The sequence below is a fragment of the Hypanus sabinus genome, chromosome 29, assembly GCF_030144855.1.
Source record: "Hypanus sabinus isolate sHypSab1 chromosome 29, sHypSab1.hap1, whole genome shotgun sequence".
Classification (NCBI taxonomy): domain Eukaryota; kingdom Metazoa; phylum Chordata; class Chondrichthyes; order Myliobatiformes; family Dasyatidae; genus Hypanus; species Hypanus sabinus.
In genome coordinates this window covers 3,530,885-3,552,112 of record NC_082734.1, presented here as the reverse complement: position 1 = coordinate 3,552,112, position 21,228 = coordinate 3,530,885, and the positions used below count along the sequence as shown (strand labels likewise).

The window sequence follows — 21,228 nt, the reverse complement described above, 5'->3', positions numbered from 1 at the left end:
AAGCTCCACCCAACATGGTGGAAAAGTGATCTGAAATCTTTCACCACCAGACAAGGACGGAGGTTTGAGGGCTTTGTAGAGGGTCCAGGAGAGATGTACCTGAGTCACTCCAGTCAACAGGAAGAGAGTGGAGGAGCTGAGGGAGTCTACAAGCAGATCCTACACGGGTTGACCCATCGGTAGGAAGGTCTCACGTGGGGCTTTATTGTGCCTTCTTTTACCTGATTTGACCAACACCATCCCTGAGCAAGACCAGATCACAAAATGTCGATTGTGGGACATTCACAAAATGGTGGCCACCATTCCTCCCATCACATAGGAAGGGCAAAGGCAGTGTTCTTGACTCATCCTAGTTCAAATACATTTCTTATTTTAATTCCTTCAGGTCCAACAGAGGGACCCTCTATGAAGGGGTAGGTCATGGAAGGGTCACTTTCTGATGGCACGGATGGTGGGGAGGGGTGAATGTGTGATGCCATCCATTGGTGACCCAATCTCCCATTCTCATTACAGATTGACCACCCTCCATTGATTGAGGGAAGACCTGTCGATGTTGCAATGGATGCTGGGAAGGGATGGAAAATGGGAACGTTGCTCTGGGCTGTCCTGTTCCTGGGGGGTGTGGGAGCTGTCTGCCAGATAGGCAGGTCCAGCCAATGTCGTCGTGCATCCCCAGTACCAGGGAGCAGTCTGGCCGGCGAGGGTTTTGATGTGGTAACGTTGGACCGCAAGGGGGCGTACGTGGTGGACGTGGAGAGCTGGAGACGTCCAGATGGGGCCTGCAAGCTCTGCAGGAATACTCTGATGAGGGGTAGATTGCAGCGCCTCCCCCTGGCCGTGGTGGATTGGCGAGCCCAACGTAGATGCCACCGGGCTGTAAAAAGCAGGCTCTTCCACTCAGCCTCTGACTTTAGCAGTTCGGTCAGCTCCAGTGTGGATAAAAGCTGGAGTGTTGGCCTGGGGATATCCAAATATTCAGTGTCAGTAGGTGTAACAGTGGCTGGCTCCAAATCTCGGGCCATGTCCTTTGCCTACCGTAAAGCCCGATCAGACAAATACAGCTTTTCCAGCCAGAAGTTCCATTGCCGCCTTTACCGTTACCGCCTGAGGAACACACCCCCTCTGGCATCTGAGCTCTCCAAACAGCTCAAACAAATCACCAGCAGCTCCTATGCGGGAGCCCGGCACCAGTATCGCCAACTAGTGCAGACTTTCGGGACACATTACATCCAGTCAGTGGAGCTGGGTGGTTCCTACGAGGACGTGACGGCCATCCGCACCTGTGAGGCCGTTTCTCAGGGCCTCACTGCTACTCAGGTGAAGAACTGCCTCAGTGTGGAGGCCAGTGTTAGCGTGTTAGGAGTTGCCCGTACATCAGCTGGAGCAGGTTACTGCAAGAAGCAGGCCTCGTCCCATACCCATTCCCACAGCTTCCACCAGGCCTTCAGCGAGAGGCTGACAGAAGTCTCAGGAGGCCATAGTACTGGGCACACAGACATCCTCTTCTCCTCCAGTCCTCGGGCCTTCACCAGATGGATGAACAGTCTGACGGCCTCACCAGGCATCATACACTACCGGCTGGCGCCCCTCCATTTCTTGCTGCCCAGAACCAACATTCGCCGGAAACATCTGAGGCGCTACCTCAGAGAGTACATTATGGCCAACGCCATGAAACGTGACTGCTCCAGAACCACCTGCCCCGCTCCTGGGAGGAAAAGCCGCTCCGATCGCTGTTCCTGTCAATGTCCGGAGAACTCCTTCGTGGACCGTCAGTGCTGTGCCAAGCAGAAGGGTGCAGGACACCTGGTTGTCACTGTAAAGAGAGGCTTCGGTCTCTGGGGCGACTATTTCTCTGGCACTGATGGTTTTGTGGTGGTCTCTTATGGTAATGCCAAAGAAAAGACCAGGGTGGTGGACAACAACAACAACCCTACCTGGAATGCCAGACTGGACCTGGGGGAGGTGGTTGCCCGCAGCTACATGAAACTCACCCTGAAGGTCTATGATAAAGATCCCTTGTGGAATGACCATCTGGGGACCTGCCAAGTGCCTCTGATCTCTGGTGTCACCGATCTCACCTGCTACCTTAAGCATGGCAAGATCACCTACCAATTGTCCTTCAAATGTGACCTCCACTTGCAGGGTCGCACCTGCCACCAGTATGCCCCGGGTCCAGGGGCCCGTGAGTTCACTGGGTTCCTGTGGACCAACCAGTCCTTTCACTCGTCTGACTCCCCCACCACCCTTCCCTCAGGGAATGCCCTCCTCAAAGTTATCTACCCCTAACCTTTGAACGCTCACCAACCTCACTCCCAGGCCCAACGCTGCTTTCTATTCCCCCAGCTCTGCTATTGTACCACCCCTCCCCTCTTTCCCTCTCCCACATTCATCATTCCCATTGCCCAGATATTTGCCCTCTATTCTCCATGACCCTGTACCCATCATCCTCGGTGTCTCATTAGTCCCATTGCCCTGACCTTTCCCCTCTCACCCACTCTGGCCCCAAGGAACAATTCTCTCCAGGACTTCTTCCTCAGATCCATGCCCATGATCCTCCATTACCGAGGTCACATTGTCTTCAGTCCAATCTCCTGACCTTTGCACTATCACCCTTAATAGTCCAGGTCACAATATCTCATGCTCCCCCCCAGTCTCAGCCTCTGAGAGAGAGACCCTACATTTCACTCACACCTCACCAATTCCTCAGATTCTCTGGGCACTAGGAATTCCCAGTGGGAATGGGAGTCCCGGCTTGCCTGACTGCACCAAGCTTTCAGGCACTGGTGTTTGAGGGTACAGGGTGGGAAGGCCATTGAGGACACAACCTCTCTGTAGCTGTCATATTGCCACTGTATCACCCCAGCAGAAACCCCTCACCCCAACAAAGACCTGTATTGGAGGGAAGGTGCCCAAACCAGCTTGCCAAACCGCAGGCAGCTTAATGGCTTGAGCGTAACGTCATTTACAGACCCGCTAGACCCGTGCAGGAGGTGACTGAGAGCAGGCTCCATTTCCCATAATCCTGTTGCTGACAGGGGACCAACTGGAGAGTCTCCGGCTGACCTGTGTCCCAGGACGGGTGGCATGTCGGACCAGGACCATCATCACAGGAACATCGTACACCTCCCTGTGCACAAGAAGCTTTGCAAAGAGATGCTTTGGATTCAGAAGAGATTGTCTGATTGCCTCTTGCCTTCTTTGTACAACTTGTGTTTTTGCAATAAACGTCATTGAGCATCATTTAGCATTTGGGTGTGAATGGTTACCGTGGAGATATGGGATGTGGAGTTCCAGGGTGGTGTGGACAGGAACGTGGGACAGGGAGGGGGAGGTGAGGAAGGGTATTGTCCCCAGTGGGGTTGATGGCAGGAACATGGGAGATTGGAGAAGCAGGAATCGGCAGGGACAGAGATCAGCATCACAACACGCACCACAGGCACCGTCCAGGAGAGACACCATCTTTACCAGGGGTCTGTGAGTGGGAGAGATTTACTCTTTAAAAGCGATCTGAGATGATAAAGAGAATCCCTCTCTGATGGGAGAAGGTCACTTTCCACCAACCATTCCTGCTCTTTACCTCAGATCTCCACCTTTACAAGTTCACATTTTCCTCTCTCTCTCTCTCTCTCTCTCCCCCTCTCCCTCTCCCTTTCCTTCTCCCTCACTCTGTCTACCTCTCCTCCCCCCTCTCCCTGCCCTTTCCTCCTCTCTCTCACCTCCTCCCTCTGTCTACTTCTCCCCCACACCCTCTCCTCTTCTCCCACTCCGCATCTTCCACTCACTGTTCTTCCCTCTCTCCCCCTCCCCCTCTCCCCCTCCCTCCCATTCTCCCCTCCCCCTCTCCATATCCCCCTCGCCCTCTACCCTTCCCCCTCTAACTCACCTGCTCCTCTCCCCTCTCTCCCCCCCTCCCTCTGCCCATCTCGCTCTTCCCCTCCCTTGTTCCCCTCCCTCTCCCTGGTCACAAACAGACCATAACGATACACAAGTCACAATTCCTATGCAGGCTTGTCATTCCTGTCACCACCTGTACAACCACACTGAAAGGCCACACAGAGTTGGTGTTTGAGATAACAGGCGATTTATTCAAAAACTGGTGTGCACCAGGAGACCAGACAAAGCTCATCTACTGAGCATGAATTTGGTATGGCTTTTACACTCCTGAAAAACTACATTTGGATAACAGAATGGTGGCTACAGTAAGACTAAGTGTCTAAGTCCTGATTACAGAATAAATTACAGGCACAGAGTCATAGAAAAGTACAGCACAGAATCAGGCCCTTCAGCCCATCTTGTCTGTGTCGAAAACATTTAAACTGCCAACACCCATCAAACTGCACCAGGACCAGAGCCCTCCAAACCCCTCCCATCCACGTACCTATCCAAACCTCCCTTAAACGTTGAAATCAATCTCACATGCACCACTTGTGCTGGCAGCTCGTTCCACACTCTCACGTCCCTCTGAGTGAAGAAATTTCCCCTCATGTTTTCCTTAAACTTTTCATCTTTCAACATTAACCTATGATCCCCTATTTTGGTGTTATAAATTGGAGAAGTGGGCTGAGTAACTTTTGGTCCTGAGGGAAAAGTAGAATCCATGTTTTAAGTTGTTGGCCTGTGATCAACATAGTTCCGTTAATGTTTGTGCAGGGACGATAAAGTGTGAGCTTCAATTCATTGAGAGTTGTGTCGTGAATTGCCAAACCTAGACCAGTTGATGATTGGTCAACAAACTCTTGCTCCGTTCCTTCCCTCCACCGTTTGTTGCAGTTACCTTCTCCCTATCTTTCTGTCCCGATGAAGGTTCTCTGCCTAAAACGTCTATTGTCCAATTCCTTCCACAGATGCTGCCTGACTCATTGAGTTCTTCCAGCTTTTTCACTTGCACCCTGTTGGGTTTTGCCACAATGACAGGCCGTTTCATTTTGCAGGCAACACTGCCACTCAGTGGTGACATGCTTGAATGGCAGGTCCCTCTCTGAGTGAGATGGAGTTGCCTCCAGTTCGGCTACTCCCTTCCGCTGGGGAAAAAGCCCTCAGGCTGCCCAATGACCAGAGGGAGAAACAGATGGAAACACAACATGGAAGGGCAAAATAAAGACTGAGGGGAGATTTTAAATGGATTTTTGCATCTGTATTTACTCAAGAGGTGGCCACAGAGTTTATAGAACTGAGACAAAACACTGGTGGGGTCATGGACCACATAGAGAATACAGAGGAGAAGGTACTTATTGTTTTGAGGTAAATGAGGGTGGATAAATCTCCAGGTCCTGGCCAGGTTTCCCTTGGACCGTCTGGGAGGCAAGGGCAGAATTTACGGAGGACTTAGAAGAGGTTTTTAAAGCATCATTAGTTAGGGGTGAGATACCAGAGGCTTAGAGGATAGATAATGGTGATTCATTGATTAAGAAAGGTTGTGAGAATAAGACACAAAGTTGTAAGTGTTACATCAGCAGTGCACAAGTTATTGGAAGGTATTCTGATACCAGTGCAGTACAGTAGCGTAGTGGTTAGCACAGCAGTTTGCTCTACCAGAGAAGGTTCAATTCCCGCTGCCGTCTGTAAGGAGTTCTGCCCATGACTGTGTGGGTCCCTCTGGGTTCTCCGGTTTCCTCCCACAGTCCAAAGACTTACCGGTAAGTAGGTTAATTGCGTGTAATTGGGCAGTGCAGATTCAATGGGCTGGCCATTAGCAAACAACACACACGTAATGCTGGTGGAACACAGCAGCCCAGGCAGCATTTATAGGGAGAATCACTGTTGACGTTTCGGGCCTAGACCCTTTGTCAGGACTAACTGAAAGGAAAGATACTAAGAGATTTGAAAGTGGGAGGAGGAGGGGGAAATGAGAAAGGATAGGAGAAGACTGAAAGGGGTAGGATGAATTTAAGGGCTGGAAAGGTGATCGGCAAAAGTGATTCAGAGATAGCGAAGGGAAATGATCATAGGACGGGAGGCCTAGAGAGAAAGAAAGGGGGAGGGAAGCATCAGAGAGAGATGGAGAACAGGCAGAGTGATGGGCAGAGAGAGAGAAAAAACAAACAACTAAATATGTCAGGGATGGGGTAAGAAGGGGAGGAGGGGCATTAACAAGTTAGAGAAGTCAATGTTCATACCATCAGGTTGGAGGCTACCCAGCCGGTATATAAGGTGTTGTTCCTCCAACCTGAGTGTGGCTTCATCTTGACAGTAGAGGAGGGTCTCGGCCCGATACGTCGACAGTGCTTCTTCCTATAGATGCTGCCTGGCCTGCTGTGTTCCACCAGCATTTTGTGTGTGTTGTTTGAATTTCCAGCATCTGCAGATTTCCTCGTGTTTCCTTCTCATCACTGTTGTAAAGAGATGTCCATCAATTCTGCTGCTGTGCCCTCTGATCCTAGACTCTCCCACTGGAGAAAACATCTTCTCCACATCCACTCTGTCTAAGCCTTTCAATATTCGATAGGTTTCAATGAGATCTCCTCTCATTATTCTAAACTCCAGCAAGTACAGGCCCAGAGGCAACAAACGTTCCTCATACATTAACCCGTTCATTCCCAGAAACATTCTCAACAACCTCCTTCGGACTCTCTCCAATGAATCTTCTCAAATAAGGAGCCCAAAAAATGCTCACAATACTCCAAGTATGATCTGACCAATGTCTTACAAAGGCTCAGCATTACATCCTGCTTTGACATGACAGACAGTCAGACAGATAGACATACTTTATTGATCCCGAGGGAAATTGGGTTTCATTACAGCCGCACCAAGAATAGTGAAGAAATATAGCAATATAAAACTAGAAATAATTAAATAATAATAAGTTAATCATCCCAAGTGGAAATAAGTCCAGTACCAGCCTATTGGCTCAGGGTGTCTGACCCTCCGAGGGAGCAGTTTGATGGCCACAGGCAGGAATGACTTCCTATGCCGCTCAGTGTTACATCTCGGTGGAATGAGTCTCTGGCTGAATGTACTCCTGTGCCTAACCAGTACATTATGGAGTGGATGGGAGACATTGTCCAAGATGGCATGCAACTTGGACAGCATCCTCTTTTCAGACACCACTGTCATAGAGTCCAGTTCCACCCCCACAACATCATTGACCTTACGAATGAGTTTGTTGATTCTGTTGTTGTCAGCTACCCTCAGCCTGCTGCCCCAGCACACAACAGGAAACATGATAGCACTGGCCACCACAGACTCCTAGAACATCCTCAGCATCTCCGGCCAGATGTTAAAGGACCTGAGTCTCCTCGGGAAATAGAGACGGCTCTGACCCTTCTTGTAGACAGCCTCAGTGTTCAGTGACCAGTCCAGTTTATCGTCAATTCGTATCCCCAAGTATTTGTAATCCTCCACACTGACCCCTTGGATGGAAACAGGAGTCGCCGGTGCCTTAGCCCTCCTCAGGTCCACCACCAGCTCCTTAGTCTTTTTCACATTAAGCTGCAGATGATTCTGCTCACACCAGGTGACAAAGTTTCACACCGTAGCCCTGTACTCAGCCTCGTCTCCCTTGCTGATGCATCCAACTATGGCAGAGTCATCAGAAAACTTCTGAAGAAGGCATCTTCTGAAATGCTAACATCGCATTTGCCTTCCTTACTACAGACTCAGTCTGCAAGTTCACCTTTAGGGAATTCTACGTGAGAACTCCCAAATCCCTTTGCACCTCGGATTTACAAACACATCCCCTGTTTAGAAAAAATGCCTTTACTCCTTCCAGCTCTTTCTAACTCTCCTTCGACATCTTGATTTTCTTTCTATCGCTCGCTCTTTCTTTCTTACTGTTTTTCCCTCTCTCATTCTTTTTGTCTGTCACTTTCTGTCTCTTCCTCTCCCTTTCTGTCACTCTCTCTTTCTTTTGAGTTTGCTCTCTGATTCTCTCCCTCTCACTCTCTCTCTCTCTCTCTCCCTCCCTCTCTCTTCTCTCTCTCTCTCTCTCTCTCTCTCTCACTCACACTTTCTGACCGACTCCCATTTCCCTTCAGTTTTTCTCTCTTTCTTTCTTTCAGCCTCTCTATGTTTCTGCCACTTTCCCTTTCTCTCTCTCTTTCCCTTTGCCTCTCTATTTCTATTCTTCTATCTCTCTCTTTTTGTGTACCTCACTCTTTTAATGGCTCTGTCTCTGTCCCTCCATCTAGCATTTCTTTCTCTCTCTCTCTCTCTCTCTCTCTCTCTCTCTCTCTCTCTCTCTCTCTCTCTCTCTCTCTCTCTCTCTCTCTCTCTCTTGTTTCTCACTGACTTTCTCCACTTCACATTTTATGTCTCACTCTCTTTTTTTGGCCCTCTCTCTTTATGTATATCTCTTTCCTTCTGTCTCTTCGTCTCCCTCTTTATGCCTCTCTCTTTCCCTCGCTCATTCTCTCATTCTTTCTGGTTCACTCTCTCTCCATCTCTTTCTGTCTCTCTGATTAAACGTAGAGCAAAGAACCCAGCCACTACAGCACAGAAACAGGCCACTCGGCCCACATTTGTGCACAACCAGCCTAAAGGTCATTTAAAACAAACTCCAAAATGAATCCCTCCTACCTACACTATGTCCATATCCACCCATCTTCCTCACATCCATGTGCCTCTCAAAACCGGCACCTTTTCCACAGTGGTAACAGCAAGTATAAGACTCACTTTTAGTGTGATTGAAGGAAAGTATAGGGGGTTGTCAGAGATAAATTTTTGACACAAAGAATGTTGATTGCCTGGGACTCACTGTGGGTGTGGTTGGAGAGGCAGATTCATTTGAAGGGTTGTAATGCGCCGTGTCACATGACGTGAGCAACCATGCCCTTGCCCCCATCATGATTGTTGTAATGTGGGTATCATTAAAAGTAAGTTAATACTGGAGGTTCCGGTGACATCATCGTCGAGAATGGCTGCTTAAGTCACTAGCTCCTCCCGAAAAACGCATATAATATTTTTCGAAAAATATTTGAACTGAAAAGAGGGGCAAGAATGGGGAAAAGGAATGGATAATAAAAAAGCGACACTGCGGAGTCTGTGGCTGAGAGGAGTGCAGCGAGCAGCTCTCCGACCCAACTGCGTGCTAGTGAGGCGGCTGCTGGGCCTCGTTCGGGCGAAGCAGCGAATATCTTCGAAATCCTGGAAGAAATGGAGGTCCAGAAAGATTTAAGCAGCAGCTCTGTGATATTAAGTCAAAGCTCGCCAGCGACAATCAAAAAATAGCGATGGCAGAGACTCGAATTGAGAAGGTAGAAGATCGCTTTCAAAATGTATATTGAGTAAGACAATAAAAATGATACATCACCAAGAAGGTAAACTGCTTGACCTGGAGGGAAGATCATGGCAGAAAAATATCAGAATCTACAACTTTCCCGAAGGAGCGGAGGGTTCGTCTATGATAGAGTTTGTCGGAAAGTTACTGCGGGTCGCGCTGGATCTCCCCCTGGCTATGGAGCTGGAAGTCGAAAGAGCCCACCGCGCGTAAGTCCCAAAACCTACCCAGGATAGAAAGCCACACTGAATAATAATTAAATTCCTTCAGTACAGCACCAAGGCGGAGATTCTACAAAGGGCCTGGGGTAAGAAGAGCGTGTTTTTAGAGGATAAATTAATATATTTCAACCAAGATTACTCCCCGCCCCCCCCCCCAGCGGTCCTCCAGAAACGCAAAGAATACTCCAAAGTAAAGTGAGTACTAAAGCAAAATAAGATTAGATTTCAAACTTCTTACCCTGCTAAACTTCGAGTGTTTTATGACAACAGGAGGCAGTTGTACCAGACAGTGGAAGAGGCGACTACAGACATGAAGGCCAGAGGGCTGCCCTTCAGCATGACCATAATGAAGGAAAGCCTGGCTGAGGAATTATCCCGCTCCGCTTGGGAAATAGTGCGAGAATTGAGAAGGCAGGAGATGGGAGCAGGCTGAGAGAAATATATCAGGAAGATACCGGGAGTTTCCCAAAGACAGTCCTCACCCCCTTCAGAAGAGCCATAAGGTTTGGCTAACTTTAAAAATGTTGAGAAGCTAAACGGAAGAAAAAGTACACGGTGATATACATATCTCGAGAAATACTTATTATAATGTGGATTTTATATTACTTAGTTGTTATTCTTTATTCGCTCACTTACTCCTTTTCCCCACCAAAATGAGAATATATATATGATATATATGTGTGCATATAGGTGTGTGTATGTAATGTGTGTGTGTGTGTGTACGTGTGTATATATCTATATATATATATATATATATATATATATTTCTGAGTGTGCAATTATATATATATGTATATATGTGTGTGTGTGTGTGTGTGTGTGTGTGTGTGTGTGTGTGTGTGTGTGTGTGTGTGTATATATATATAGGAGGAGTACACAGGGAAATCTTTTCTGACTTTTATGAATACTGCAATGGGGGCCCTCAACTCACAAGTAGGAGGGGTTATCCCCCACAGCTAGACATTTCCTCTAGCTCAACGCAAGATCATCTAATAGAGACCTCAGCCTTGGAATCACACATTCATTGCTATTTTTGTTATTATTTCGTTTCTCGGTTCTTATTTGTTCAGGCAGTAGATCGATTAAGTTTTATTCTAATTTCAATGATACATTGACAAATAAATACAGATGACTAAGGACAAGGTAAAATTCATTTCTTTTAATGTCAACGGGCATTTAAATCCAATCAAACGTAAGAGAATTTTATCCAAAATGAAAAAAGAAGAAGCCCATGTGGTATGTCTACAGGAAACTCATTTAAGTGATAATGAGCATAAAAAACTAAAGAGAATGGGCTTCACTAATCTGTTTTTCTCCTCATATAAATCAGGACATAGGAGAGGAGTTACTATTCTTATCTCAAGTAAGCTAAATTTTGAAAAAATATTCGAAATCGGAGATAAAGAAAGCAGATATATTCTGGTAAGGGGGAAGATAGACAGCAATTCAGTTACTCTATTGAATATATACGCACCTCCGGGAAGTGACACTGGTTTCTTTCAGAAAATTACGGATATTGTGGTAACAGAAACAGAAGGTTTCCTGATATGTGGGGGAGACTTAAATTTACAATTACTACCAAACTTAGACTCTTCCAATAGAAAAACCTATGAAACAAAATCTTTACATAAGAAAGTTAATACACTTTTTGAGGATGTTGGTTTAATTGATATATGGAGGGACCTTTTCCCTGACAGAAGGGATTACACTCATTATTCTGCTCCACATTCTGCATATACAAGAATAGACTATTCCATAACATTTGGAAAAGACAAAGACAAAATAAACACCTGTGGAATTGGGACAATAGATGTAAGTGACCATGCACATATATATCTATTTGTTGATTTTGACCTATACAACCAAAGAATACTATTTGGAAACTAAATTCAGGTCTACTCGATGATCTGTGCTTTAAGGAACAAATTTAAAAAGAAATTGGTCTCTACTTAGAATTTAATGATAATGGAGAGGTTTCACCTCCCATTTTATGCGATACTCTGAAGATGGTCTTAAGAGGGAAAATTATAGCGATCTCTTCATATAAGAAAAAAATAAGGAATAAAACATTAAAGGAATTACAAAATAGGCGGAAGGAACTAGAGAAAAAACACAAACTGAATTTAGCACAGGATACATTAGGGGAAATTAAAAGAATTAGGAATGAAATAAATAACTTGGCTACGCAAGAAATCAGAAAAAACTTAATGTTTCTGAAACAGAGACATTATGAAAGTGGATCAAAATCTATGAAAATACTGGCATGGAAACTGACAAAAATATATAGCAGAAAATACAATTCATAGAATTAGGGACCCAAGAACGAAAATGATAAAAAATAAGCTAAGCGAAATTCAAGAAGCTTTTGAAGCGTTTTACAAAACTCTATATTCCAAAGTTCCAGGGTGAAGCATAAACCAGATTGACACTTTCTTGAATTCTCCAGAGTTACCCACTTTAAGCGAAGAACAAAATAGAATGATGACTGCTGACATAACTGAAGTTGAATTAAAAGCTGCAATTAGTAGGCTTAAATTAAGCAAGTCACCAGGATCAGAGTGGTACAAAGAATTTAAAAAGGAGTTAATTTCTGTATTACTCCTCACACTGAACTGGGCTCTAACAAAGGCACAAATGCCACCCAGTTGGAAGGAAGCGATAATCTCAGCTATACCGAAAGAAGGCAAGGATAAAATGGAATGCAGGTCATTTAGACCAATATCTGTTCTTAATGTCGATTATAGATTATTTACCTCCATCATGGCCAAGTGATTAGAGGAGTTTCTATCCATACTGATATGTAACGATCGGGGGGTTTTATACGACAACACCAGACACAAGACAATATACGAAGGACACTTCACATTATGGATCATATACAAAAAAAATCAAAGCAATAGTGATAAGCATGGACGCTGAAAAAGCATTTGATTCGGTTAATTGGAAATTTCTTTACAGAGTTTTACATAGATTCGGTTTCCAAGACACAATTGTTAAAATTATACAGGCACTATATGACAACCCTACTGCTAGGATTAAAATCAATGGATATTTATCAAATAGTCTTACCCTAGAAAGGGGCACGAGACAGGGTTGTGCATGGTCACCACTACTCTTTGCATTATATCTGGAACCATTAGCTCAATGCATCAGACAAAATGAAGATATCAGGGGAATTACTATTAAAGGGACAGAGCATAAATTGGCTTGCTATTCAGATGACATTTTGATCTAACTAGGGCAACCAACATACTCTTTACCTAAATTGATGAAATCCTTTGTACAATACGGTCAATTATCACGATACAAGATCAATATAGATAAAACCCAATTACTTTCATATTACTATAGCCACCAAGAGAAATTGAAAGTCAATACCCCTGGGCATGGCACACAGAGTCTTTCAAATATTTGGGCATCATTATGCCAAAAGATTTGGCAAAATCATCAGAATGTAATTATCAGCCTTTATATAAAAAAGTTAAGGAAGATGTGGCAAGATGGAACCTGATTCCTTTTTTCAGTCTCAGTTCAAGGATTGAGTCTATTAAAATGAATATACTGCCCAGACTGTTAGATTTCTTTCAGACCCTACCAATAGAGATTAATCAAAATCAATTCAATGAATGGAACAAGATGTTATCAAGGTATATTTGGCAGGGTAAAAGTACTAGAGTTAGTCTCAAAACTTTGCAATTAGTAAAGGAAAAGGGGGTGAGGCCTACCTTCTCTTAGAGATTATTATTTTGCAGCACAGTTGAGATCTATGATATGTTGGTGCAACCCATCATATGACGCTCAATGGAAAAACATTGAGGAGCGGGTACTTCCCATCCCCATGCAAGCAATTTTGGCTGATAACAACCTGCAAAGGTACATAAATACAATTTTGGGTGAAATTGACCCTTAAAATATGGAAAACTACTAAAAAAGAATATAATCTAGAGGGAGGTATTGCAATTCTTAAATGGTGTGCATATGACTCAGATTTTACACCAAATAAATTGGATGCTAGATTTAAGGACTGGACAGCTAAAGGAACAACAGTTCTTTGCAACATAATGAAAGAAGGAACGTTGTTCAGTTTTGAAATGCTTAAAGAGAAACACATATTAGAAAAACAAGATTTTATCCGTATATACAGATGCAACAATGTTAATAAGATGCTTAAAAATGTAACCAAGGCAAGTACATGCTTGATAGAGCTATTTAGAAAAGCATATAATTCAGATAATAGTAGAAGAATAATTTCAAGCATGTATAAGGGGTTGTCAAATCTTAAAACACATTCGACTTCATACATTAAAACAAAATGGGAGAAGAAGGGAGGGATAATTATATCTGAGGAAGAATGGACAACAATATGGAGGTATCAATGGAAGTGTACCTGTTCACAGAAATGGAGGGAGTTTGGATGGAAAAACTTGATATTTTATTACACCCTCTCAGAAATCCCATTATAGCAACCCCCTATCTGCTGGAGAAATTGTGGAAATCAAAATGCAAATCATTATCATATTTTTTGGGACTGCCCTGTTATCAAAAACTATTGGAGGGTGATACACAATGCCCTACAAGACATCTTTGAATATGAAATACCCTTAGAAAGTAAGACAATATATTTTGGATACATACCTCAAGAATGGTTGAAAAGAGATAAATAATTAATGAATATACTTTTGGTGGCTGGTAAAATGACTCTTACTAGGAAATGATTATCACAGGAGAGACCAACTTTAAATACATGGATGGAAATTACAATGGACATTTACAAAATGGAGAAGATAACAGCATCTGTTAATCATAAGCCGGAAGAATTTAATTCACACTGGGAAAAATAGTTTAATTACATAATTCCTCATAGGCCTGATTTTATTCTCACAAATCAATGAATATGTTATTAAAAAAAAGATCACTCCCTACTTGTACATAGTTCTTTCCTTTTGCTTGTTTTTTTCTTTCCACTCTTTTCTATAAGTGTATACCTCAGATAAATACTTTGTGGAGATTTGTGATATATATGATTATATGATATAAACGTACAATGTCTGAAATACATCTTATGGAAATGTTTGTTTGATCAACTTCAATAAAAAAATAAATTACCAAAAAAAAGTAAGTTAATACTAATCGGGAAGCTGTTGGTAACAAGAGGAGGGATCCGGGTTTGGGGGTGGGGGGGTTTTACTCCCGTTATGCATTGTATACTGTTCCTCCACCCATGCTGCACGAGGTACCTGGAAGCCTCTGTATTGTAAATATCATTTGCCCAGATTTGCCCATTTATCCCAGATAAAGATGTTCTTTTGGCCATAAAATTGTCAGTGGTCTTTTGTAAAGTAGAAGTTACCACAATGATTGTTCTTCGTAAATTTTACTGCCCTTCTTCTTCAAAGACGGGTGACCCCAGCCATTATCAATACCCTTCAGAGATTGTTTGCCTGGAGTCAGTGGTCGCATAACCAGGACTTGCGATATGCACCAGCTGCTCATTCGGCCATGGGTTCTTGTGACCCTGATCGGAGAGGGTGAGCAGATGCCGCACCTGCGTGCTAGCGGAGGGAAAGAGCGCCTTACACCTCCTTTGGTAGAAGCAAATCTTCACCCTGCCACCAGTAATATATTAGTGAAGAGACTCTTGGATAGGCCCATGGATGAAAGAGAAATGGACAGCGATATGGGGGGGAGGGGTTAGATTGATCTTAGAGCTCATTAAGAGGGCTGCACTGTTTTGTGTTCTGAAAGAACACTGAAGCATTGCGGGAGAGATAAACATCGAGACTGTTGTTGAAAGAAGGGGGCTTTGTGGTCCTAAAGTTTTAAATCATTCATGCTTTGAAGTTTTTTTCCTGTTTCGTGGATTCTGTGAAGAGTAAGAATTTCGGGTTGTGTACCCTATACATTCTCTGTTAATAAATTGAACCATTGACACAATGAAAATTTAAAAACACATCTGCAAATGCTGGACCTCTGAAATAAAAATGGAAAATACAGCAACAGTGTGTGTGGGCATGTAAGAGAGGCAGAACGGTGGACAGCATGACAAAGAAGGAATAACTTATACTTTTCATCAGTCAAGGCAATGAGCAGAAATATTGGCTACAGAAGACCATAAGACAATAAGATACAGGAGAAGAATTAGGCCATTCAGCCCATCAAGTCTGCTCTGCCATTTCATCATGGTTGATCCATTTTCCCTCTCACCCCCAATCTGCCACCATCTCCCCATATCCGTCACTCCCTGACTAATCAAGAATCTATCGATGTCTGCCTTAAATTTCCCCAACGCTTTGGCCTCTCGACTGGGAAGTGTCACTGGAGAGTGAGGCAGAGGTAATGTTTCAAGCCAGGTACTGCAAAGCCTTCAACTGGGAATATTGCCTCTGTCTCTGTGAGGAGCAGCTGGACATGAGAAATTCAGTCGAGATTGCAGAATAAGTGTGATGCACGGAGTGTTTGTGAGTGAAGCTCCAGCAGCCGTCTCCTGAGGTGACAGTTTCTGACGAGCCGCCTCACACGTTTCTCTGTCGGTGTCTGAGTGTGTACGTCAAGGTCTCTGTGGAGTTGACAGTGTGTGAGTGGCTGTCCTGGGAGTGAGGGAAAATCAATTAAATTTGAACATTCAGTTCAAAGAGAATTCTAGAGAGAGATGTGCTCCGGGTCTCCAGAACAGGGTCAGTACACAGCGAGTGAGCAAAGAAGATTGCAAACAGATATTACGCTTGCCTGCACACTGTACCGACTGGGTTCTCGTTACACACATCAATGTCCTCAGACACTCTCAGAGGGGGAGATCTGTTCACTGACCGGTGTCTCTCATTTCCTCTTTCTCAGGGGGAGATCTGTACACTGACGGATGTAAATCAGTCCCTCTCTCTCAGGGACAAATCTGTATAATGACCTGTGTCTCTCAGTCCCTCTCTCTCAGGGACAAATCTGTATACTGACCTGTGTCTCTCAGTCCCTCTCTGTCAGGGGAGATCTGTACACTGACCGGTGTCTCTCAGTCCCTCTCTCTCAGGGGGAGATCTGTACAGTGACCGGTGTCTCTCAGACCCTCTCTCTCAGGGGAGATCTGTACACTGACCGGTGTCTCTCAGTGCCTCTCTCTCAGGGGAGATCTGTACACTGACCGGTGTCTCTCAGTCCCTCTCTGCCTCAGGGGTAGACCTGTGCCCTCAGTGCTGCTCGGGCGTCAAGTCCTCAGTGAGGGAATGTGTGGTGGGGTCTGGGCTGTCCATTCATGGTGCTAATTTCCCACCCCCGGGCTGTTTCCCCACACTCACAGGCTGTTTCTGGAGGTGAGACACATTGGGAAAGTCAGAGTCCTCTGGCACCCAGTGGGCAATGGGTGGGGGTGGGGTTGCTCTGTTGGTAGAAAGTGAAATCAAAGTCTTAGGAAGAGGTGACATAAGATCGGAAATTGTTGAATTGTTGTGGGTAGAGTTAAGAAACTGCAACAGTAAAATGACTTTGATGGGAGTTGTACATACAGGCATCAAACAATAGCCAGGGTGTAGTCTACAAATTACAATGGGAGATGGAAAAGGCGTGTCAAAAGGGAAACATTGCGAAAGGCATGGGGGAATTCGATATGCAGGTAGATTGGGAAAATCAGGGGGAGTTGGTAGAATGCCTACGAGATGACTTTTCAGAGCAGCTCATGGTTGAGCACACATGGAAAAAGGCAATTGTTGTTATGCAATGGCCCGGATTTGAGTAGGGAGCTTCAGGTAAAGAAACCCTGGGAGGCGGTGATCATAATATGAGAGAATTTACCCTACAGTTTGAGAAGCAGAAGTTAAAATCAGATGTATCAGCACTACAGTGGAGTAAAGGGAGCTACTAGGCATGAGAGAGGAGTGGCCGAAGTTGATTGGAAGGGAACACTAGCAGGGATGATGGCAGAACAGCAATGGCTGGAGTTTCTGGGAGCATTTTGAAAGGCTCAGGAAGATACTCCTCAGGGGAGAAGTATTCTAAAGGGAGGATGAAGCAATTGTGGCTGACAAGGAAAATTAAAGACAGCATATAAGCAAAAGAAAAGGCATATAATAAAGAAAAAGTAGTGGGAAGCTAGAGGACTGGGAAGCTGTTCAAACCAACAGGAAACAACTGAAAAGTAATAAGGTGAGAAAAGGCGAATTTTAAAGAAAAGTCAGAAAATAATAGACACCATGAGGATTGCAAACATTTTGTTCGGATACATAGAGAGTAAAAGAGAGGCAAGAGTGGACATTGGACCACTGGAGAGGGAGAGGTAGCAATGAGGGAGAAAGAAATAGTGAATATACTTAAGTAATCTGCGTCTCTCTTCACCATGGAAGACACCAGTAGTATGTCAAAAAGGCGACAGGACTGTTACTAAGGAGAAGGTGCCTCAGAAGCTGAAAGATCTAAATGTAGATAAGTCACCTGGACCAGATGGACTACACTCCAGGCTTCTGAAAGAGGTGGCTGAGGAGATCGTGGGGGCATTAGTAGCGATCTTCCAAGAATCACAGGACTCTGGAGTGGTTCTGCAGGACTGGAAAATCACAAATGTCACTCCACTCTTTGAGACCTGGCAAGAGCTTTGTAAATTTTCTCTATTCTCTTACAACCTTATTTACATCTTCTCCGTAGACAGGTGACGAAAACTGTAAACAATACTCCAAATTAGGCCTCACCAACATCTTATGCAACTTTAACATAACATCTCATCTCCTGTCCTCAAAACATTGATTCATGAAGGCCAATCTGCCAAAAGCTTTCTTTACGACCCTATCTTCCTGCGACGCCATGGTGACTCAACGTGTTCAGATTCATTGTATAATTTAAAAGGGAAGTTAATTTCCACAGTGAAATTAAACTTGCACTCTGAACAAGGGTCAAAGGTCAAAAGCAGGTAAAGCCTCCACAACTCCTCCTGCCCTCATGAGTTTCGGTTGATTTATGAAGTCACTTTCTGGATTTTATTGAGTTTCACACATTGACACGGTGTCCTCGTGTGATATTGAATGACAGAGACGGCCACTGGTAACGGCCAGACACTAACAAACTGGCGATCTCACGCAGATACAAATTAAAAACTCGACGTACTGAGCTGTGGGTTGGGCCGTCTGAAGTTTTAGGGTTGTGAGAGTGAAAAAATAGAGCCCGAGGAGAAACAAGAGACTACGGATGCTGGAATTTGAAGCAACTGGCCCCGATGGAGAGTTTCAACTCCAAACATCTGCGCAGCTGAGCCACGAGCTCCTCCAGCACATTGTCGGTGTAATTTACGTGACTCCTTCCCTTGTCCCTAGTTCTGACGAAGGGTCATGGCCCGAAAGGTTGACTGCTCGTTTCCACGGATGCTGCCAGACCTGCTGAGTTCCTCCAGCGTGTTGTACGTGTTGCTTTGACCCCAGCATCTGCAGTGTACTTTGTGTTCCTTCCCTTGTCCAGCTCCTGCAGTGGCAGCCCGCCAACAGCAGGGGGCGGAAGGAAACACAGCCGGTGTGGCAGCATCTCTGGGTTTTGTGGACAATACTCCCACCCGGTGGTGTCCTGCCGCAATGACAGGGTCGACGATTTCTTCCCCTATCTGCAGATGTTGCCTGGCTTGCTGAGTTTCTCCAGCAGGCTGCGTGAGTGTGTGTTGCTCAACATTTCGAGCATCTGAGGCCTCCCTCGGTCAGATTCGATCATGGATATGGCGTCCTACCTGTCTAGATTCGCAAGCCTGTGCAGGAGGATGTGCAGAGCAAGCTGTTGTCCATGTAGTAAGCTCCCCCTCTCCACTCATCTGATGAACCCAAAGGAACGGCAGAGACCGATGCAGTTTGGAATCAGCAGAGTCACAGGAGTTGCCAGTCAGCGTTCAACTCAATGTAGGACTGCCACTTCGGATTTTTCCCTCCGGGTTTACTCCCAGATCCTTCCCCATTAGTGGATACAGCCAGAAGGCAGCAGAGATTTAAGATCAGAGTTTTCCTTCTGCTAGATGAGCTGCCAGCCACAGCTGACGAGCCGCATTTGCCCGAAGTGACTGGTTTTAGGGTGCCAGTGCCTTTGCCCCTTCTGTCAGTAGAAATGGTTCCTCCAGGCTTAGTAGCTAAGCCACACATGAAGGCCAGGAACTGGATTTGGTTGTCAGAGGCAATTTGAGGCGCATGCAATTGGGAGCATTTAATAGGTAGTGGGAGCTTATCCCCGTTACCACCCCTGGCTATTTCCAGATATTTCATTTTGAGGATAACACTCCCACTCTGTGGTCATTTGCCACAAAAAAAAGGGTCTTCACAAACTCAAGGAAATCTGCAGATGCTGGAAATGCAAGCAAGACACACAAAATGCTGGTGGATTGCAGTCCTGACAAAGGATCTCGGCCCGAAACGTCGACTGAGCTTCTTCCTGGCCTGCTGCGTTCCACCAGCATTTTGTGTGTGTTGCAAGAAAAGGGTCTGAGTGTTTCTTTTTGTGGAAATACTCCCCCCCCCCACTGGTGTATGTCTGCAATGACAGGTCCCTCTAATTTTGTGGACAACCCTGTCACCTGCTGGTCACTTGCTGCAATGTCAAATCATTTTGATGTCGCACTCAGAATATTCCGCTTTTCATACCTCGTGAGAAATAAAATGTTTTAAAAGACGGCAGTCTCTGGGAGGAAACCTCATGCCCCACCAGCCTTGTATACAAATTAGGTGAGATGGTGTACATTTTAAATTAGGACGATTGTGGGCTGACGATTTCTCTCTCTCTCCTGCGCACACTCTCAAGACAATTCCCCGACCTAGAACTTCTATCTCCCTCCCTCTCCCTCTTCCTCTCTCTCTCTCTTTCTCTCTCCCTCCCTCTTCCTCTTTTTCTCCCTCTCCCTCCCTCTTCCCCTCTCTCTCTCTCTCTCTCTCTCTCTCTCTCTCTCTCTCTCTCTCTCTCCACCCCTCCCCTCCCCTCCCTCCACAACTCACAGACCTTGAACCTTCTCAGTTCCATCACCCTTGCCTGTTGGAGTAATGTGGGGACTCACAGAATTCCCGGTGGGAATGGGTGTGAGGAACAGATGCCAAAACCAGACTCAACAGTTGGGGTGTGGGGGAGGAGAGGAGTTATTTGGGGCCTAGGAGACACACTTCTCTAGAACCTTGTAATTGTCACATCACCCTCCGTCCAATCCAGGGGCCCAGGGGCCAGATTGGACCTGGGTGAGGTTGTAGCCGTCAAAGGCCTAAAACTCATCCTGAAGTCTACGATGAAGATAATCTCAGGAACAAGCTGCTGGAGACCTGTGAGATGCCCCTGAACTCCAGCTCCACAGATCACAACTGCTTCTGCCAGCCTCTCACTGAAGACTTGTGGAAGCTGTTGCAGTGGTTTAGGGATGAGGCTTTCTTCTTGCACCAGTTGTACCAGCCGGAGGCCACCACGACTCCACACTCAGCCTTTCACATCCTCGGCAGTGACACCTTCTGAGGCAGCCTGGCCAGTGCCGATGGCCAGCGGTAGGGGTCATCTGGTCCAAATGGGCAGGGAACAGGGGAGCCAGGGGTGGGGGAGGGTCCTTCAGATGGCAGCGGAACCCGTGGCCGATGACAATCTGTGGGTGGCGAAGGTCACCACCTTGGATTTGGAGCCTGCAAATGTGAACTCCGCTGACTGCATGGGAGCCTTAGGGCCAACACTCCAGCTGTTGTCCACACTGGAGCTGACCGACCTGCGGAACTCGGAGATGGCCCAGCCAGTCCACCACGGCCAGGGGGAGGCTCTTTCGTGCACCCCTATCAGTGAGTTCCTGCAGAGAAAGCAGTTCCCAAAAGGACACTCCCAACT

General features: G+C 45.6%; 1 protein-coding gene across 1 annotated transcript; it reads left to right on the top strand.

Moving 5' to 3' along the window:
- Positions 1-558: 558 nt before the first annotated feature.
- Positions 559-20,871, top strand: LOC132382726 (perforin-1-like). The gene is made up of 2 exons (XM_059953177.1): positions 559-2,182; positions 20,645-20,871. The coding sequence occupies exons 1-2, from the start codon at positions 559-561 to the stop codon at positions 20,869-20,871; spliced, it is 1,851 nt and encodes a 616-aa protein (XP_059809160.1).
- Positions 20,872-21,228: the final 357 nt, after the last annotated feature.

Bases quoted from the DNA above. Each gene is read 5' to 3' on its own strand.
- LOC132382726 (XM_059953177.1), top strand. From the start codon at position 559: ATGGATGCTGGGAAGGGATGGAAAATGGGAACGTTGCTCTGGGCTGTC. The intron at 2,183-20,644 runs GTGAGTTCACTG...CTCATCCTGAAG, and splicing joins TGCCCCGGGTCCAGGGGCCC to TCTACGATGAAGATAATCTC.